This window comes from Spodoptera frugiperda, chromosome 1, assembly GCF_023101765.2.
Source record: "Spodoptera frugiperda isolate SF20-4 chromosome 1, AGI-APGP_CSIRO_Sfru_2.0, whole genome shotgun sequence".
NCBI classification, from domain to species: Eukaryota; Metazoa; Arthropoda; class Insecta; order Lepidoptera; family Noctuidae; genus Spodoptera; species Spodoptera frugiperda.
Genome location: NC_064212.1, coordinates 11,417,400 through 11,430,465, shown reverse-complemented (window position 1 = coordinate 11,430,465; position 13,066 = coordinate 11,417,400). Strand labels below are relative to the sequence as shown.

Below are 13,066 nucleotides of genomic sequence, written 5' to 3'. Positions count from 1 at the left end.
TTGGGTTGTTATTATTTTAATTTCCTTGAAACAGAAAAATATTCGATCCATGGCCATCATAAACATAAAATGGAATAGCTACGTATTTATGACCGATTTGTTTGTAGAATTTTAATTTATTATGTTTTCATGACTGACTGTTAATAATAAATGCAATATTTTTATTCATTGTAAATTGCTTTGAGATATCTTCTACAACACCGTATTATTTCTTTCTATAACCGTACTGATGGGTTTCCACATTGCTTTTGTTTCAACGATTATCTTATTTGGAATATGGACAGTAAGATATTTAATTTTAGTTCCTGCTCAATTTAATATTTATTTTAACAATTTTATATCAAATGATTAATTGATTAAAGGATCGTGCAAATGGTGCATGTTTGACAGATGATCAGATTGCAGCATGTGATGAAGTATTTAACCCAGTGGTAAGCTAAACATTACATACATACGAACATCGATGTGAGAGTGAGGTTTGTGGAGGCTCAATCCCACCCTGCTGTTAAAATTTAATTTGTTTTAGAATATGGAAGAGCCCTGCTGTATCCCATTGCAAGGGTATATAGATGTACATAATCAGTGCATGGAGGAAATGGGTGCTGATGAATTTACTGTAAGTTTCAAGTACATATTATGAACAATATATTATGTGTCAATTTCCATACAGAACTTTATTGTGAAAATGCCTGAACATGAGGTACATTCTGCTAGACAGTATTAAAAATATAATTCATTAATATGTATTTCGAAGTCAGATTTCTTTCTTCTGAATTCACCTCTATTCTAGCAAACGTTTCCATCAGCTTCTTTACTCAGAAAATATAATAAATATTCCTTATATTAACAGTGCTACGTATCAAGATGTGTGACAGCGAAGTATCGTTTTAGAACAAGAAACGTTATAGAGCCAGAGTTAGTTAGAAAAAAGTTTCGGATGTTTAACTATTTCGATCCGGATACCAAGCCATTGACTGATGAAATAGAAGACAACTGTTTGGACGATCATTACTTTAAGTACGAGACTAATGAAACCTCCTGTGATTATAACAAGTTCGAACTTTGTGCCAACGTTAACGCTTTGATGGTGAGTCTAATCTTTTTACCTTCATATCATAATAGTTCGTCTTGTGTCTGGCTGTGTTTAGCTCAAAATTACTCAAAAGATTTGATGTGTTATTTAATAGAGAATAAAGGGTGTTAATGATAAAGCTTTATAATTGAAGAAGATTAAACTAACGAAGAATTAAACTATAATTGCAAAAATAAACCCTGTGTTCTAAGTAATAATGTCGCTTTTCCCACAGGGCTGTCAAGATTTCCACAATTCGCGTCATTGTGACGAGTTGGTTGCAAATGTGGTTATTTGCAAGCCAGTCCTTCGAGACTACTTGCACTACCTCACTGGAGGCTCTTGCTAAGCAAAGCAACAGAATTAACTTCACCAGACATTTATATTTACATAATATGTTTGTCTATAATAAATAATATTTGCAGCTAAACCATTTCTGTTCATTGTCATTTATCCAGATTATATACTTTGTACAATTTTGTTAGTAGGTACCTATTATGTTGTATCGAATCGGGTCTTAACTCCTGAGGTTCCTTATGCAAGTGTTGTTAAAATATATTTGGAGAAGTTAGATGTACTCGAGAAGTAAGGTACAAAATATTATTTTAAAAATGCCACTTTCATTCTAGTTTTATTTTAGTATGGTTTAATTAGTCCATTACTCATCAAAAACATGAATCGCTATTTATGTCCACTTCGTTTGTTTTGAATTAATATTTATTGTTTTTTCGTGACTAAAACATAAATAGGAAAGTAATATATTCTATTACAACTTGCTATGAGTTGTCTTTTTACTACTGTACACGATGGGTTTCCGTTTTATTGCGTTTGTTTTAGTTGTAATCTTGTTTGGAACACAGACGGTAAGTAGCTTAATTTCAGTATTGAATTAATCATTATTTTTTCCCAATTTAATATTCATAGTTGTTAATTAATTAAAGGTTCGTGCAAATCGTAGAAGCTGTGGATGTTTGAAACCTTATCAGATAGCAGCGTGTGATGCAGTATTCAGCCCAAGGGTAAGTTAATCATTAGGTATGTACGTATGTACGTAGAAAAGTATACCTTATATCTGCTTACCTAAAGTAAATATTCTATCCGGAGCTGCGGATTACCAGGGCTCTAACTCGAAAAGTATGAGTAGAAATGGGGTAGTTTTTAGTGACTGACTCTCCCTCTCGCCTTGCCCAAGGAGAAGGCATTGTATGATTTTCACCCCTTAAAAAATGCCTAAAGGTAGTCATTAAAATGTACCAAGGTAGGTACTATTCGTAATGACCTAAGTTACCCTCTATTTTGTACAAACAGGGACTAATAATAAAACAAAACGTATCACTTTTGTTCCAGGCTATGGAAGTGACTTGCTGTCACCCGATGAAAACTTTTGTAGACACGAATAACCAGTGCTTGGTCGAATTAGAAACTGATGAATTTACTGTAAGTCTTATCATTATACAATTTACTACTTTAAAGAGCCTATCACAATGTCTGATTAAACTTGCTATTAGGTGCAATGCGCGCGGAACTACATATGTAGTTGGAGTTAGAGATTAGACAATGATGACTGATGACCAATCTCGAGATTTCGTGAATAATAAAATTGTTCAATTATTGAAACAGATAAATGAACTTTTCGAAGTTAAACGTGCGCAGTCAACTAGTTGCTCGCGAGTCGCGCACTATACTGATAGATTTCGTATCAGCTCTTGAACAAAATACTTTATCGTTAGCAAATCATTTGGGCCAATCTAACCTAGATATTGTTACATTTCATCTAAGTTATCCTTCCTTCTTTACTCAGAGAAGACAATAGGTACCTAATAATTTCTCTTCCCAGTGTGCAGTATCAAAATGTGCGACAGGGAAGTATAACTTTACAACAAGAGACAACATAGACCTGAAGAAAGTTAAACATGTCCTTCAAAACATTAGCGACAGTGATCCTGAAACGACACCACTGGTTGAGGAAATAAAGAAAAACTGTTTCGATAATCGCTACCTACGTTACGTCACTAGCGACCCCTGCTGTGATAATATGAAGTATGAAGTCTGTGCCTACGTTAGTTGTCTGATGGTGAGTGTGATTTCCATAGCATCATCACCAATACCTATCAACCACAACACATCCATAGTTGAAGGTTGAAGAATCCCCTAATAACTTTCAAATCGGTCGGTTGGAAGCGACATCCAGCGTTTCCGGCAAGTTGGTGGACAATTATCCTTAGTCCTTACTACTCCCTAGTTTAACATCTTATAGACCTTATAATTTCGTGAAGATTTCAATAGGTATAATGTTTTCATGAAATTGTGAAATGAACCTTTTGCTTCAATTAATAAAGTTGTTTTTCCTACAGGGTTGTCAGAAGTTCTACACTCATCCGCACAGATGTAGAAGGCTGGCAATAAACGTGGCTATTTGCAAGCCAGTCCTTCAAAAGTACTTGGACTACATCAATGGAGAGAGCACTTGCTCATCAAAGTAAAGGAATTTATTAGGTACATATTTTTAAACACATACCTACATGTCTATAAGAATATATTTCTTTTTTATCACGTCATTGTTGTTATTTAGTTTATTCAAATTTTTATACAAATTTGTAATACATTTTTAGTAATTTTGGTTATTTTATTAACAAACTTGCTATATTATGGCAGTTGTTTTTAATCTTGGAAATATATCGGTTACTTTAGTTCAAAAATAAAATCAAACGACGATTGTAATTACTATGAATTTATTTTACTTCCAATTTACCTAAGATTAACCAAAGGTCTAACTCTGAAAAGTTAAAAATACTTTTTGTGACACTTAGTATTTTCTATTAGCAAACGAATAGAATAATCTGGTCATGCATTAATCCACCGTCGTTTGTTTCTCATTAATCATGCATTAATTATTCAATACTGATACTGAAAAAAGATAAAATTAAACTTTACATTTGATCATACACACATACTTACTTTTACGTTGACATAAAAAATCTTATTTCTTTAATTAAAGTTATTACGTAGTGGTTTGCTGTTGTCTCCAAAACTCCTCGCGGTTTTCTAAGAACCTGATGGCTTCCTCTGCCTGTCTCATCACCACGTCGTTCTTCTTGTCTGCGATGGCCAAGTCAGGGTTCTTCAACAAGTTCTCAAGGTAGATCTTGTCGGAGTTCAGCTGTCCCAGCACTGGCCTCGCAGATTTTGATCTCTTCTTCGGAGCTTTCTTCACCACTTTCACTGCACCGATCGTGTTTTCAATGGCTTCCTGGAAATTAAAGATGGACATGTTATTAATTTGTATACTGACATATCTAAGTTATTATAATAATAAGGTTCATAAGAAGACAGGTGGACTTTTCCTGATCAAGAAGCGACTTCAAGTCAACATCATCATCACCATCATCATGATCAGGTTGTTCTCGTCCACTGCTGGCCATAGGCCTCTCCAATGGCACGCTACTGAGCTCGATCTTCAGCTCAAGATCATATACCCACATAATTAGGTACCTATTGACTATTGAGCGTGATTTACTTTCATTACTTCGATAAAACGATTTTAGAAAAAATTTCTAATCTATCAACTGTGAAAAGCCTACTAAAATGTTGCTCGAGAAAAAATATTTGTTACCTGTGCTTTTTGGACTCCAAGTCTGAAGTCATTCAGGTCAGGCCTGGCTCTCAATCCTCGGTGATAATGTACAAGACTCATTTCAAACTCTCCGCAGTAGTAGAGAGCTTCTGCCTTCCGAAGTAGGGCTTTAGCATCCTTAGGGTCTAGTTTAAGCGCTGCTTCAGCGTCTATCAGTGCTGAACGAGGCTCACCGAGGAGGAGGTAGCATTTACTGCGAGCAACGTAGGCTGCTTTCTCGTCGGGAGCTAGTTCAATGGCCTAGAATCATAAAAAATGTGTTAGTGTTATCCAAAAGACTTACCTAGCCCACTGCACAGAAATGGACCGATGATGTGTCTTCTACTTTTATGATTACTACTTTTGTGCTCTACAATTACTGAACACGGGTGTTTTAATTAGTACTACATGTCGTGGAATTGATCCTCGCACTTAACAATTATCTTAGACATACATGCATACCAGATTCCGACGGTTACTTTAATCGTCTTGCACGAATATTATCACCCTAAATTCTACCTTATTGACGAACAACACAGCGGTACGGTATCGCTCCCTCATCATCTCAGCCCTAGCGAGAGCCAGCAGCGTGCCGGCGTCGGCTTCATCAGGTAGCTGTAGAGCGCTACTACGCTCTGCTTTGTCCTTCAAGTTCAACGACTGCTTGATGTCCTTCGAGCCCATCACCACAGCTGCAGCCCGATCCTTGTCCGTATACAACTCCTCTTCGCGTCGTCTCCTCTCGCGTTTTGGCTTCCTCTTCCATTTCTTTTTCGGCTTAACTGACTCCTTTCTCTCCTTGACTGCCTGTTTCTCATCCTCGATTTCTGGTTCAGCAGAATGTGGTGCTCTCTTGCTGATCGAGGCTTTCTGCACGGGTGTTTCTTCTTCTTCATCGCCTATACCGACTCGGACGAAGCTCTGAAGGAACTCAGCATCCTTCGTAGGCCCTAGGATGGACCTGGCTTGTGCTTTAGCGTTATCAAAGTCCATGGAGAAGTTATCCTATGTCCTTTGGTTGTTATGTAACGTAGGTGTGTGGGAAGGCGTCAGTATCGACGCCTCGGCTGTCGTTGTCATGGTGACTGAATGTGTTTTCGCACCCACTTCTTGACACACTAGTGGTGTATGGCCCGCCCTAAGGTACCGCTGTGTTGTATTTATTTTGAGGTTTATACTTCTAACACCGAGGACATCAGAATGTTAAATTATCGTAGAAGTACTTACAATAACAACGTCGGTATCTGTGTATGTACATATGTACAGGTACATAATGTATCTATTGAAGCATTATGCTACACACACGAAACACGGAAAATTCTTACATTAAAATTTATTAGATGCAAATGTTTATAAAACTTAATAATCACACAAAAGTAATTTACATAAATACTTCCGTGTTTAGGTGCAAGGGACCGCAACCGCAAGGGTAAATTAAATTATAATTTTCTATTTAAATTCATCTGTAATTTAACAAACCCCTATTTTTAATAATTTTATTACAAAACTACATTTTTCGACACAGCTCATTTTGGGGTGGGTAAATCATCCAATGCATTATTCCACCTTGATCGAGGCGAGAGGGAATGTCATACTTTTACATACTAAAATCACGCCGTTCCTACTCCTGCTCTTCGAGCCGGAGCTCCGGCCTTTACCTTGCTCGGTAGTCCGTAGATTTTAAAATCTGCTGGCGAAGAGCATGGTAGACCGTTTTTGCTGTAACATTATGTTACAGCCTACAATTTGCAAAATACTACAATACAATAACTAGCGTAGCGCTCTGCTACGGCGTAGCAACTATTACTACATTCGTGAAAATTAGAGTGAGTGTTTGCATGTGGCTAGTGTCTATCGGGTTGGTTGGATTGGGTTTGATTACGGTATATAATTTATTATTTAAATCCTTTGATCCACCAACCCGCGTGTAAAGCTGCTAATAAGGCTGCACTGCTCGTTTAGCACCGTGGGCAACTGACTCCTATACGAAGTGTCGCGGATTCGATTCCCGCATAGAACAAATTTTTGTGTTTCACATTTCATATTGTTGATTCGGCTTAGGGTGTCAAGTGCTTGTATGAAATAAAAATTGGTAATTAATTTAAGTATATACCTTAGCTAGTGAATTGAGTCCTCGGTCGTAGTTGCCGTTCTTGATATGTCCGGAGGCTTCGTCGCGGTGCTTCTTGGCTTCCACAGGGTTGGTGATCGGCAGCTCTGGTTCCTTGCCCCTCCCCATTGTGTGTCACGAAATTGATGAGCCCTGAGTTCTGAAAATTACAGGATGATTATTAAAAAAAGATTCCTAAGGAATGGACTTAGAATCGAACTCGGACCGACGATATTCACTATTCAGTGACTCATGTCCGAAACTTAAGACTCAACGCAATATAACTATATATTATGTATTAACAATACAAGTCCACCATTAAATTCATACCATCCAAAATAAACAGATTCAGTTACCGAAAAATTATTAAAGTGCCTCCAAGCACTTGGTAAATATTTAGCCTGAAACCGCAACCTTCCTGTAATGTATTAGGCAAATGTTTGCTCATTTAGCGACCCTGGACTATGACGGATGGTTCAGCCGCTACCACCGACACTGCCGACATAAATCTCACTATTTTTGCCCTTTATTTGTGTTCGCTTTTAATCTGATAAAATTTTGCGTTGGGCTATGAGAACAGCGATTGGTTGGACTCTGTTTTCTACGAATACTGATATAAAGAACTCGGTTAAAGCGTTCACCGATATGTTTTTTCAAACAAACAATATGCTCAGTACCTATACATTATGTACCAACATATTATGTTCTTAGAATTGCACGTTTTATTTTATTCGTTTTTGCAAATTATGATTGCGATTTCGTTTAGGGCTGATATACGCCCAACTTTCGCCTAGGTTTCCATCGTTCGTCTTTTGATTGGTATTCAATATCAGCAAAGATGATTACTTCATATCTTTACACTATACATAATAACATTATAGTAAGAAACGCGGTACTTAGGCAATTGCTTATGTTTTACGACTAGTTTAGCACAGTGATATAATATTAGAGTGGACACTACTATCTAAGTAGGTGGGTTGTGATCCCCGCTGTGTTTATGGCCCCAACGTGCCGTTCAATTGTAATCGCTTCCGTGATGGCTACCTATTACTCTCCCCAGTTATCGGGGCATCTCACCCAATGTCATATTTGTCGTATTCCGACTTCTTCGGGTGAGGGGTGCATTAATATTACTTTTTATCATACGGAAACGAATTGATATTCGATTATTAGAAATTTATTTCGAAATTATTTATTGGTCTTTTTGTGCTCTTTTTTATGAATTCGTTCTAGAGAACGCTAACTTGCTTAATGATCTGATTGGTCTTAACTGCTATATATTAACTAATTCTTATTAATATTTTATGTCATGTTTAGGTAGAACGTAATATCTAAGTAAGTAATTCTCTACATACATTTCTGTTCTATGAAATGTTATGACAATCCATCCTCGAGAATCAAATTACCTTAATAGTTCGTCATGTTATGCACCAAAAACTACCTTGCTCAAATATTCAGCAGCGAAATGGCTATCCGGCTACCGAAAACGAATTAGCGTGTCATCTCCCAGTTTACCCGTCAAGGTAAAATGGAAAATTACCGAGCTTCCAAAACGGCATTATCAACGTTTCTTTTTACGAAAGTTATTTTTTAATCTATCGCTTCATTCGTTGGTCTGTTAGGAATAGTTGCATTCCGTCGGCAAACTACTTGGTATTAAAAGTTTGCTAGTTGGTTCGTTTGCGTGGCGACACTGACATTTATTGTAGTTCACAGATTACGAGTTTAACTTTATAAAATATTGTTTTTCAACAATATTAAAGTTATATCATTTTCACATCAGGTGAACAGCAGAATGCATGTTGATTTAAGGTTAATTTTGGACAGTTTTATTTTATGTTTCTGGCTTTAACTTTTTTATGAATCAGTTGGGGGCCCGGTCAATCAAAGGTTGTTAAGGAAGGGATGTTTTATTTAACACAACACAGATGTTTTTAACGCAACACAAATTCATATCATTGGTTTACCTTTCTCTCTGGAGATGTTACTTTACTAAGTTATCATCTGTTTTGATTGACACAGGTAATAATGACGTCACGATTATGAAATGAGCTCATAAATAATATTGTGTTGCAAGCGAGCGGTGCCGTCATAACTTTGGCATCGGCTGGTGCTCATTACCGTTGGATATTATTCATGCAAGCCTGCCAGCTCAGCGGGTACCTAGATCACGATATGCCATCATAATGCAGACAAACCAATGCTAATGTAGCTTTACTGTGATATTTGATAAGGAATTAATTACAAATTACAATATGTGTATCATTGGTCGCAATTTTTTATTGAAAGACACTATCGATAGTAAAATGCCAATATGTTTTACTTCTTACACACTTTACTTCTATTGCATTTTTTATCACGCACTTTCTACAATACCTACTAACATATTTGCTCTAATAAAAAACATGAGAATACTTTTCTATTAAGATTTAAGACCAATTTCCTTACTTTATAACTTCTTGAAAGAATCTCATCAGCTAAAATATGAACAATAATATTGTTTACGACGTATTCTAGTATGCGTTATCATAGCTATGTGGTATCTAGGAACGTGAAACACGCGAGCTCACGATACGCCAGTTTACGACCACAAAAATAATGAAATTAACCATTATTTGCCCTGTAAACTTGTACACGACGTCCGTGGTTTAACTCAACCGGATCGAACTAGATCTTGTGAAGATAGCGCATAATTTACTACTGATATAAAGGGTGGATGCTACACTGTAGCAAGGGTGGATAATATTTCTTTTTTATTTATCAAAGTCAGTCTTTAAGTCCATTACAATATGCCAGTTTTATCTAACGATGAAATATCTAGTAGATACAGCTTGTTTGTACGTGTACGGTCTACCTGAACTATTAATGACTGAAGATAATGTACCTACCTACCTATAGCAGTAACATTTAGGTACATCAACAAGAGTTAATGTTACCATTAAAACTGGCTCATACTTATAGCTAAGTTATTAAAATCTTTAATACACTACCTTTCCGTGTTTCATCTACAGATTTTCCCACTGTGGCTCACAGAATTGCTATTGTGAAAAATAAACTTGACGAATTTACCAAGATTCCATTACTTTCATTAAAGTCTGATATATACACCCTACAAGCTACAGTGTCGCTTCCACCCCTGAACAGGTAGAATGTCTTTTTGATTTGAATTGATAGCGATATGATGAGCGCAGTCATTTGTTTCGTGGTTTATTACGTAGCATTAAGCTTCGGAAGGTTATCTCGACTATCAATCAGACTGCCATGCTTCGGTCTAGCTAGGTAATATGCTAGTAACCAATCTTTTAGTTGTAGTCAATGTCTACATGTGTATGTATTTAGGTTAAATATGTAGATATGTTAAGTATAGATAGGGAAGATATTTAACAATATCTTACCAACATAATATTTAAGATTTAAGTAAGATATCTCAACCCCTTCGGATAGTGCGTCCATCAATCTACTTAACATTTTTACAACGAATGATAACATTATAAATATTTATGGTAAGACAGCGGCAGCGTAAAAACCTAATAAGATAATATTTTTTAGGTGTTATTGTAAAGTGCAATTGTTGTTTTATTTCTAAGAAAAATATTTTTTTTCTTATTGTCATAAGCCTAGTCCTAATCAAACAAATGGTACCTAATTAGGTAATATTCAACTTCAAAATAATTATATTTTTTTCTTGAATTTTAATTAGGCGTAACTTCTTACGGGGTGTTCGTTTATGCCGCGTCGCGATTTTTTGTATAAAACTTATAAATAATTAACAGAAAACAAACTGCTATTACTGATACTACCACTAAAATTAACTTACCTTGACTCTTCTTACTCAATCACACAATTAAACTGTAACCACCCATTCGAAAAAATATAATTAGGTATACAAAGAAATTAATTATTTTAACTTAATTAATTACTGATAAACTTTTGTTAACAATTGACTGGTCGGTTGTACCACAGTCAGTGGCAGTCGGTTGCAGACTGAGTCACCAGTTGATCGGGTTCGACTAACCCCTAATGAAAGGGTTGTTTACACTGCACGATGTTGCAGGCTTCACGATGTTCCGACTTTTGTAAACGAGCTTACGTTAGGTTCTAGTTTCTGTAATATCTAAATTATTAAATTCACGAGGTAATTAAATCATTTCTTATAAGTCTGGAGCTTGTGTCCAACTGATACGTCGAAAGATATTTTTTTTTACGTACAATTTGGATTTCCCTGTTCTTTATGTAGGTGGTTTTGATAGCAAAATCATGAGTATTACCGTATTTTCCTATTAATAAGAGAATCTGAGAGTTTTGTCTTCTAATCTAATATACAAATAAGTAAATATAAACTTTTATGTAAGTTAAAAGAAACATCTACATAAAAGCACCTACCGACGACACGCAGCACAATCTAAAACTGACCTAAATTAAATATCCTATAACTTTTACCTAACCTTTTAAACTCCCCGTTTCAGTTGAACAATGAAAACGTAATTGGTGAAGTTTTCCCAAAATGAGGTCTCTGTTTATTTTTTGCTATATTACGAGGTACCCCGCTGTGTTTATTTCAATAAAGAAATGAGTGAGAGCACGCAACGTCAATAATGAAGCCTGTAATCAGTCTGCTACGGAGTTTTCTTATGTAAAACTTTCGATTCGGATAAATAAAATTATGCGGTAAATATTGAGACTGGGTGGTTTATATCGAATAAGTTATTCGATGTTATTACTGTGCGTTTTGATGTTAGTGTAGTGGGTACCTACTTGGGTAGGTAAGTGGTATGAGTACTCGTAATTAGTGATCACAGTAAGCATCAATTATAATTAATTTATAATAAGGCAAAGTGACAGTTATTTCACTAATTAATTTATAAGTACCATGGACTGTAAATCTTAGAAAAAACCCTTATGTATGTACCCAATTGTGCCTAATCTCAGTGTGTGCTTTAGGATAAGTACCAAAACTAACTTTAAAAATATATTCATACGAATTGGTTCACTTTGCTCATTTAATACATTCAGAGTCTTCCTGAAAATTCATAATATAATAATATATTTTCTTTAAAAAGTTTTAAGTAAAGTATCGATCGAGTAACCGATAGTCGCGGTACTGTCTCCGTAAATAGGTAGATTACTATCGATCCACCACAAACTACTATTACAGCTGACGTTGATTAAATCCTCGCTACACAAAGAAAAAAACGAACAATACTGAAAAACTGCACCGACTGTCGTAACTTTCTATTAACTTTTCACAAATTTTCTAATGCACCCAAGAGGACCTTTATTGAGACACACTAAAGTTGAAAATTGCTTGGCACAGTTGATATTGTAAGTTAGTAAAAGTATTTCTTGTCACCGCGTTTGATGCACGCAAGCTAAACATAATAGAGCTAATCGTTGTCGCGTTGATTGGCGTTTTAACTTAATTATTGGTTCGGAGCAATATGAAAATTGGTGGGTGGGAAGGTACTATCAGTCCATGACCCTATTCTTACTTCGAATGAGTAGCCTAAACTTGGAAGTAGGTAGGTAGGTAAGAGCTACACTAACCTTTTTATAATGTTTATCAGGAATTACGGTTGCACGGTTGACGCGGCGGCTGGGCAACCGGCTGCCACTCAACGTGTAGCGGGTTCGATTCTCACACGGAGCAACTCTGTGTGAGATCCACAGATTGTTGTCTCGGGTCTGGTATCATGTGTATGTGAAATTGTATATTTGTAAACACACTCATGACACAGGAGAATATCCTAGGGTGGCGAAACTATAAAAAATCACAAATAGATTATGCCTGACCTATGAATAATTCTCAGAACACTGACTAAACTACCATGTGACATCTAGAGCAAGGAATATCTACGTTTCTACCATAGTTACTATTCCTGATTAACTTAGCAAGTGACACATCACTTTTTGGTATTGTATCATTGCTCTGAACGACTACCGATGTAGCGGCACCTAATTACCTAAATGAAGAAATGAAATTAATTAATTCAGATACCTATAGCTATCTAATTATCTATCTATGAGGACTTGGCTAGTTCATTGGATGATTTTCCACCCTAAAAAAAAAGTATTTAATTAATTAAAGCAACGATAACTAATTAATTGGGATTGTATTGTACAATGTAGCTTCAATACAAAACCCAAATTATGTACAAAGACCAAATTTTAAGTGTGGGAGAGCCATGCTTCGGCACTGCTGGGCCGGGTTAATCGGAATGATACCTCGGTCTCACTGAAAACCGAAGTGAAACAACGCAAGCTTGCGTTGTGT

The 13,066-nt window shown here is 36.1% G+C and overlaps 3 protein-coding genes across 3 annotated transcripts; 2 read left to right on the top strand and 1 right to left on the bottom strand.

Moving 5' to 3' along the window:
• Positions 1-148: 148 nt before the first annotated feature.
• LOC118273596 (uncharacterized) lies at positions 149-1,451 on the top strand. Its single transcript, XM_035590644.2, has 5 exons — positions 149-283; positions 363-431; positions 527-616; positions 851-1,087; positions 1,308-1,451. The coding sequence occupies exons 1-5, from the start codon at positions 230-232 to the stop codon at positions 1,419-1,421; spliced, it is 564 nt and encodes a 187-aa protein (XP_035446537.2). The 5' UTR covers positions 149-229; the 3' UTR covers positions 1,422-1,451.
• Positions 1,452-1,833: 382 nt separating this feature from the next.
• On the top strand, positions 1,834-3,567 carry LOC118273342 (uncharacterized). Its single transcript, XM_050706332.1, has 5 exons — positions 1,834-1,935; positions 2,014-2,091; positions 2,420-2,509; positions 2,910-3,146; positions 3,427-3,567. The coding sequence occupies exons 1-5, from the start codon at positions 1,879-1,881 to the stop codon at positions 3,553-3,555; spliced, it is 591 nt and encodes a 196-aa protein (XP_050562289.1). The 5' UTR covers positions 1,834-1,878; the 3' UTR covers positions 3,556-3,567.
• A 211-nt stretch (positions 3,568-3,778) lies between these two features.
• On the bottom strand, positions 3,779-5,962 carry LOC118273451 (outer dynein arm-docking complex subunit 4). Its single transcript, XM_035590428.2, has 4 exons — positions 5,205-5,962; positions 4,686-4,946; positions 4,078-4,322; positions 3,779-3,979 (listed from the first exon to the last, which is right to left on the bottom strand). Exons 1-4 carry the CDS (start codon positions 5,676-5,678, stop codon positions 3,964-3,966), a joined length of 996 nt encoding a protein of 331 aa, XP_035446321.1. The 5' UTR covers positions 5,679-5,962; the 3' UTR covers positions 3,779-3,963.
• Between the last annotated feature and the right edge of the window lie 7,104 nt (positions 5,963-13,066).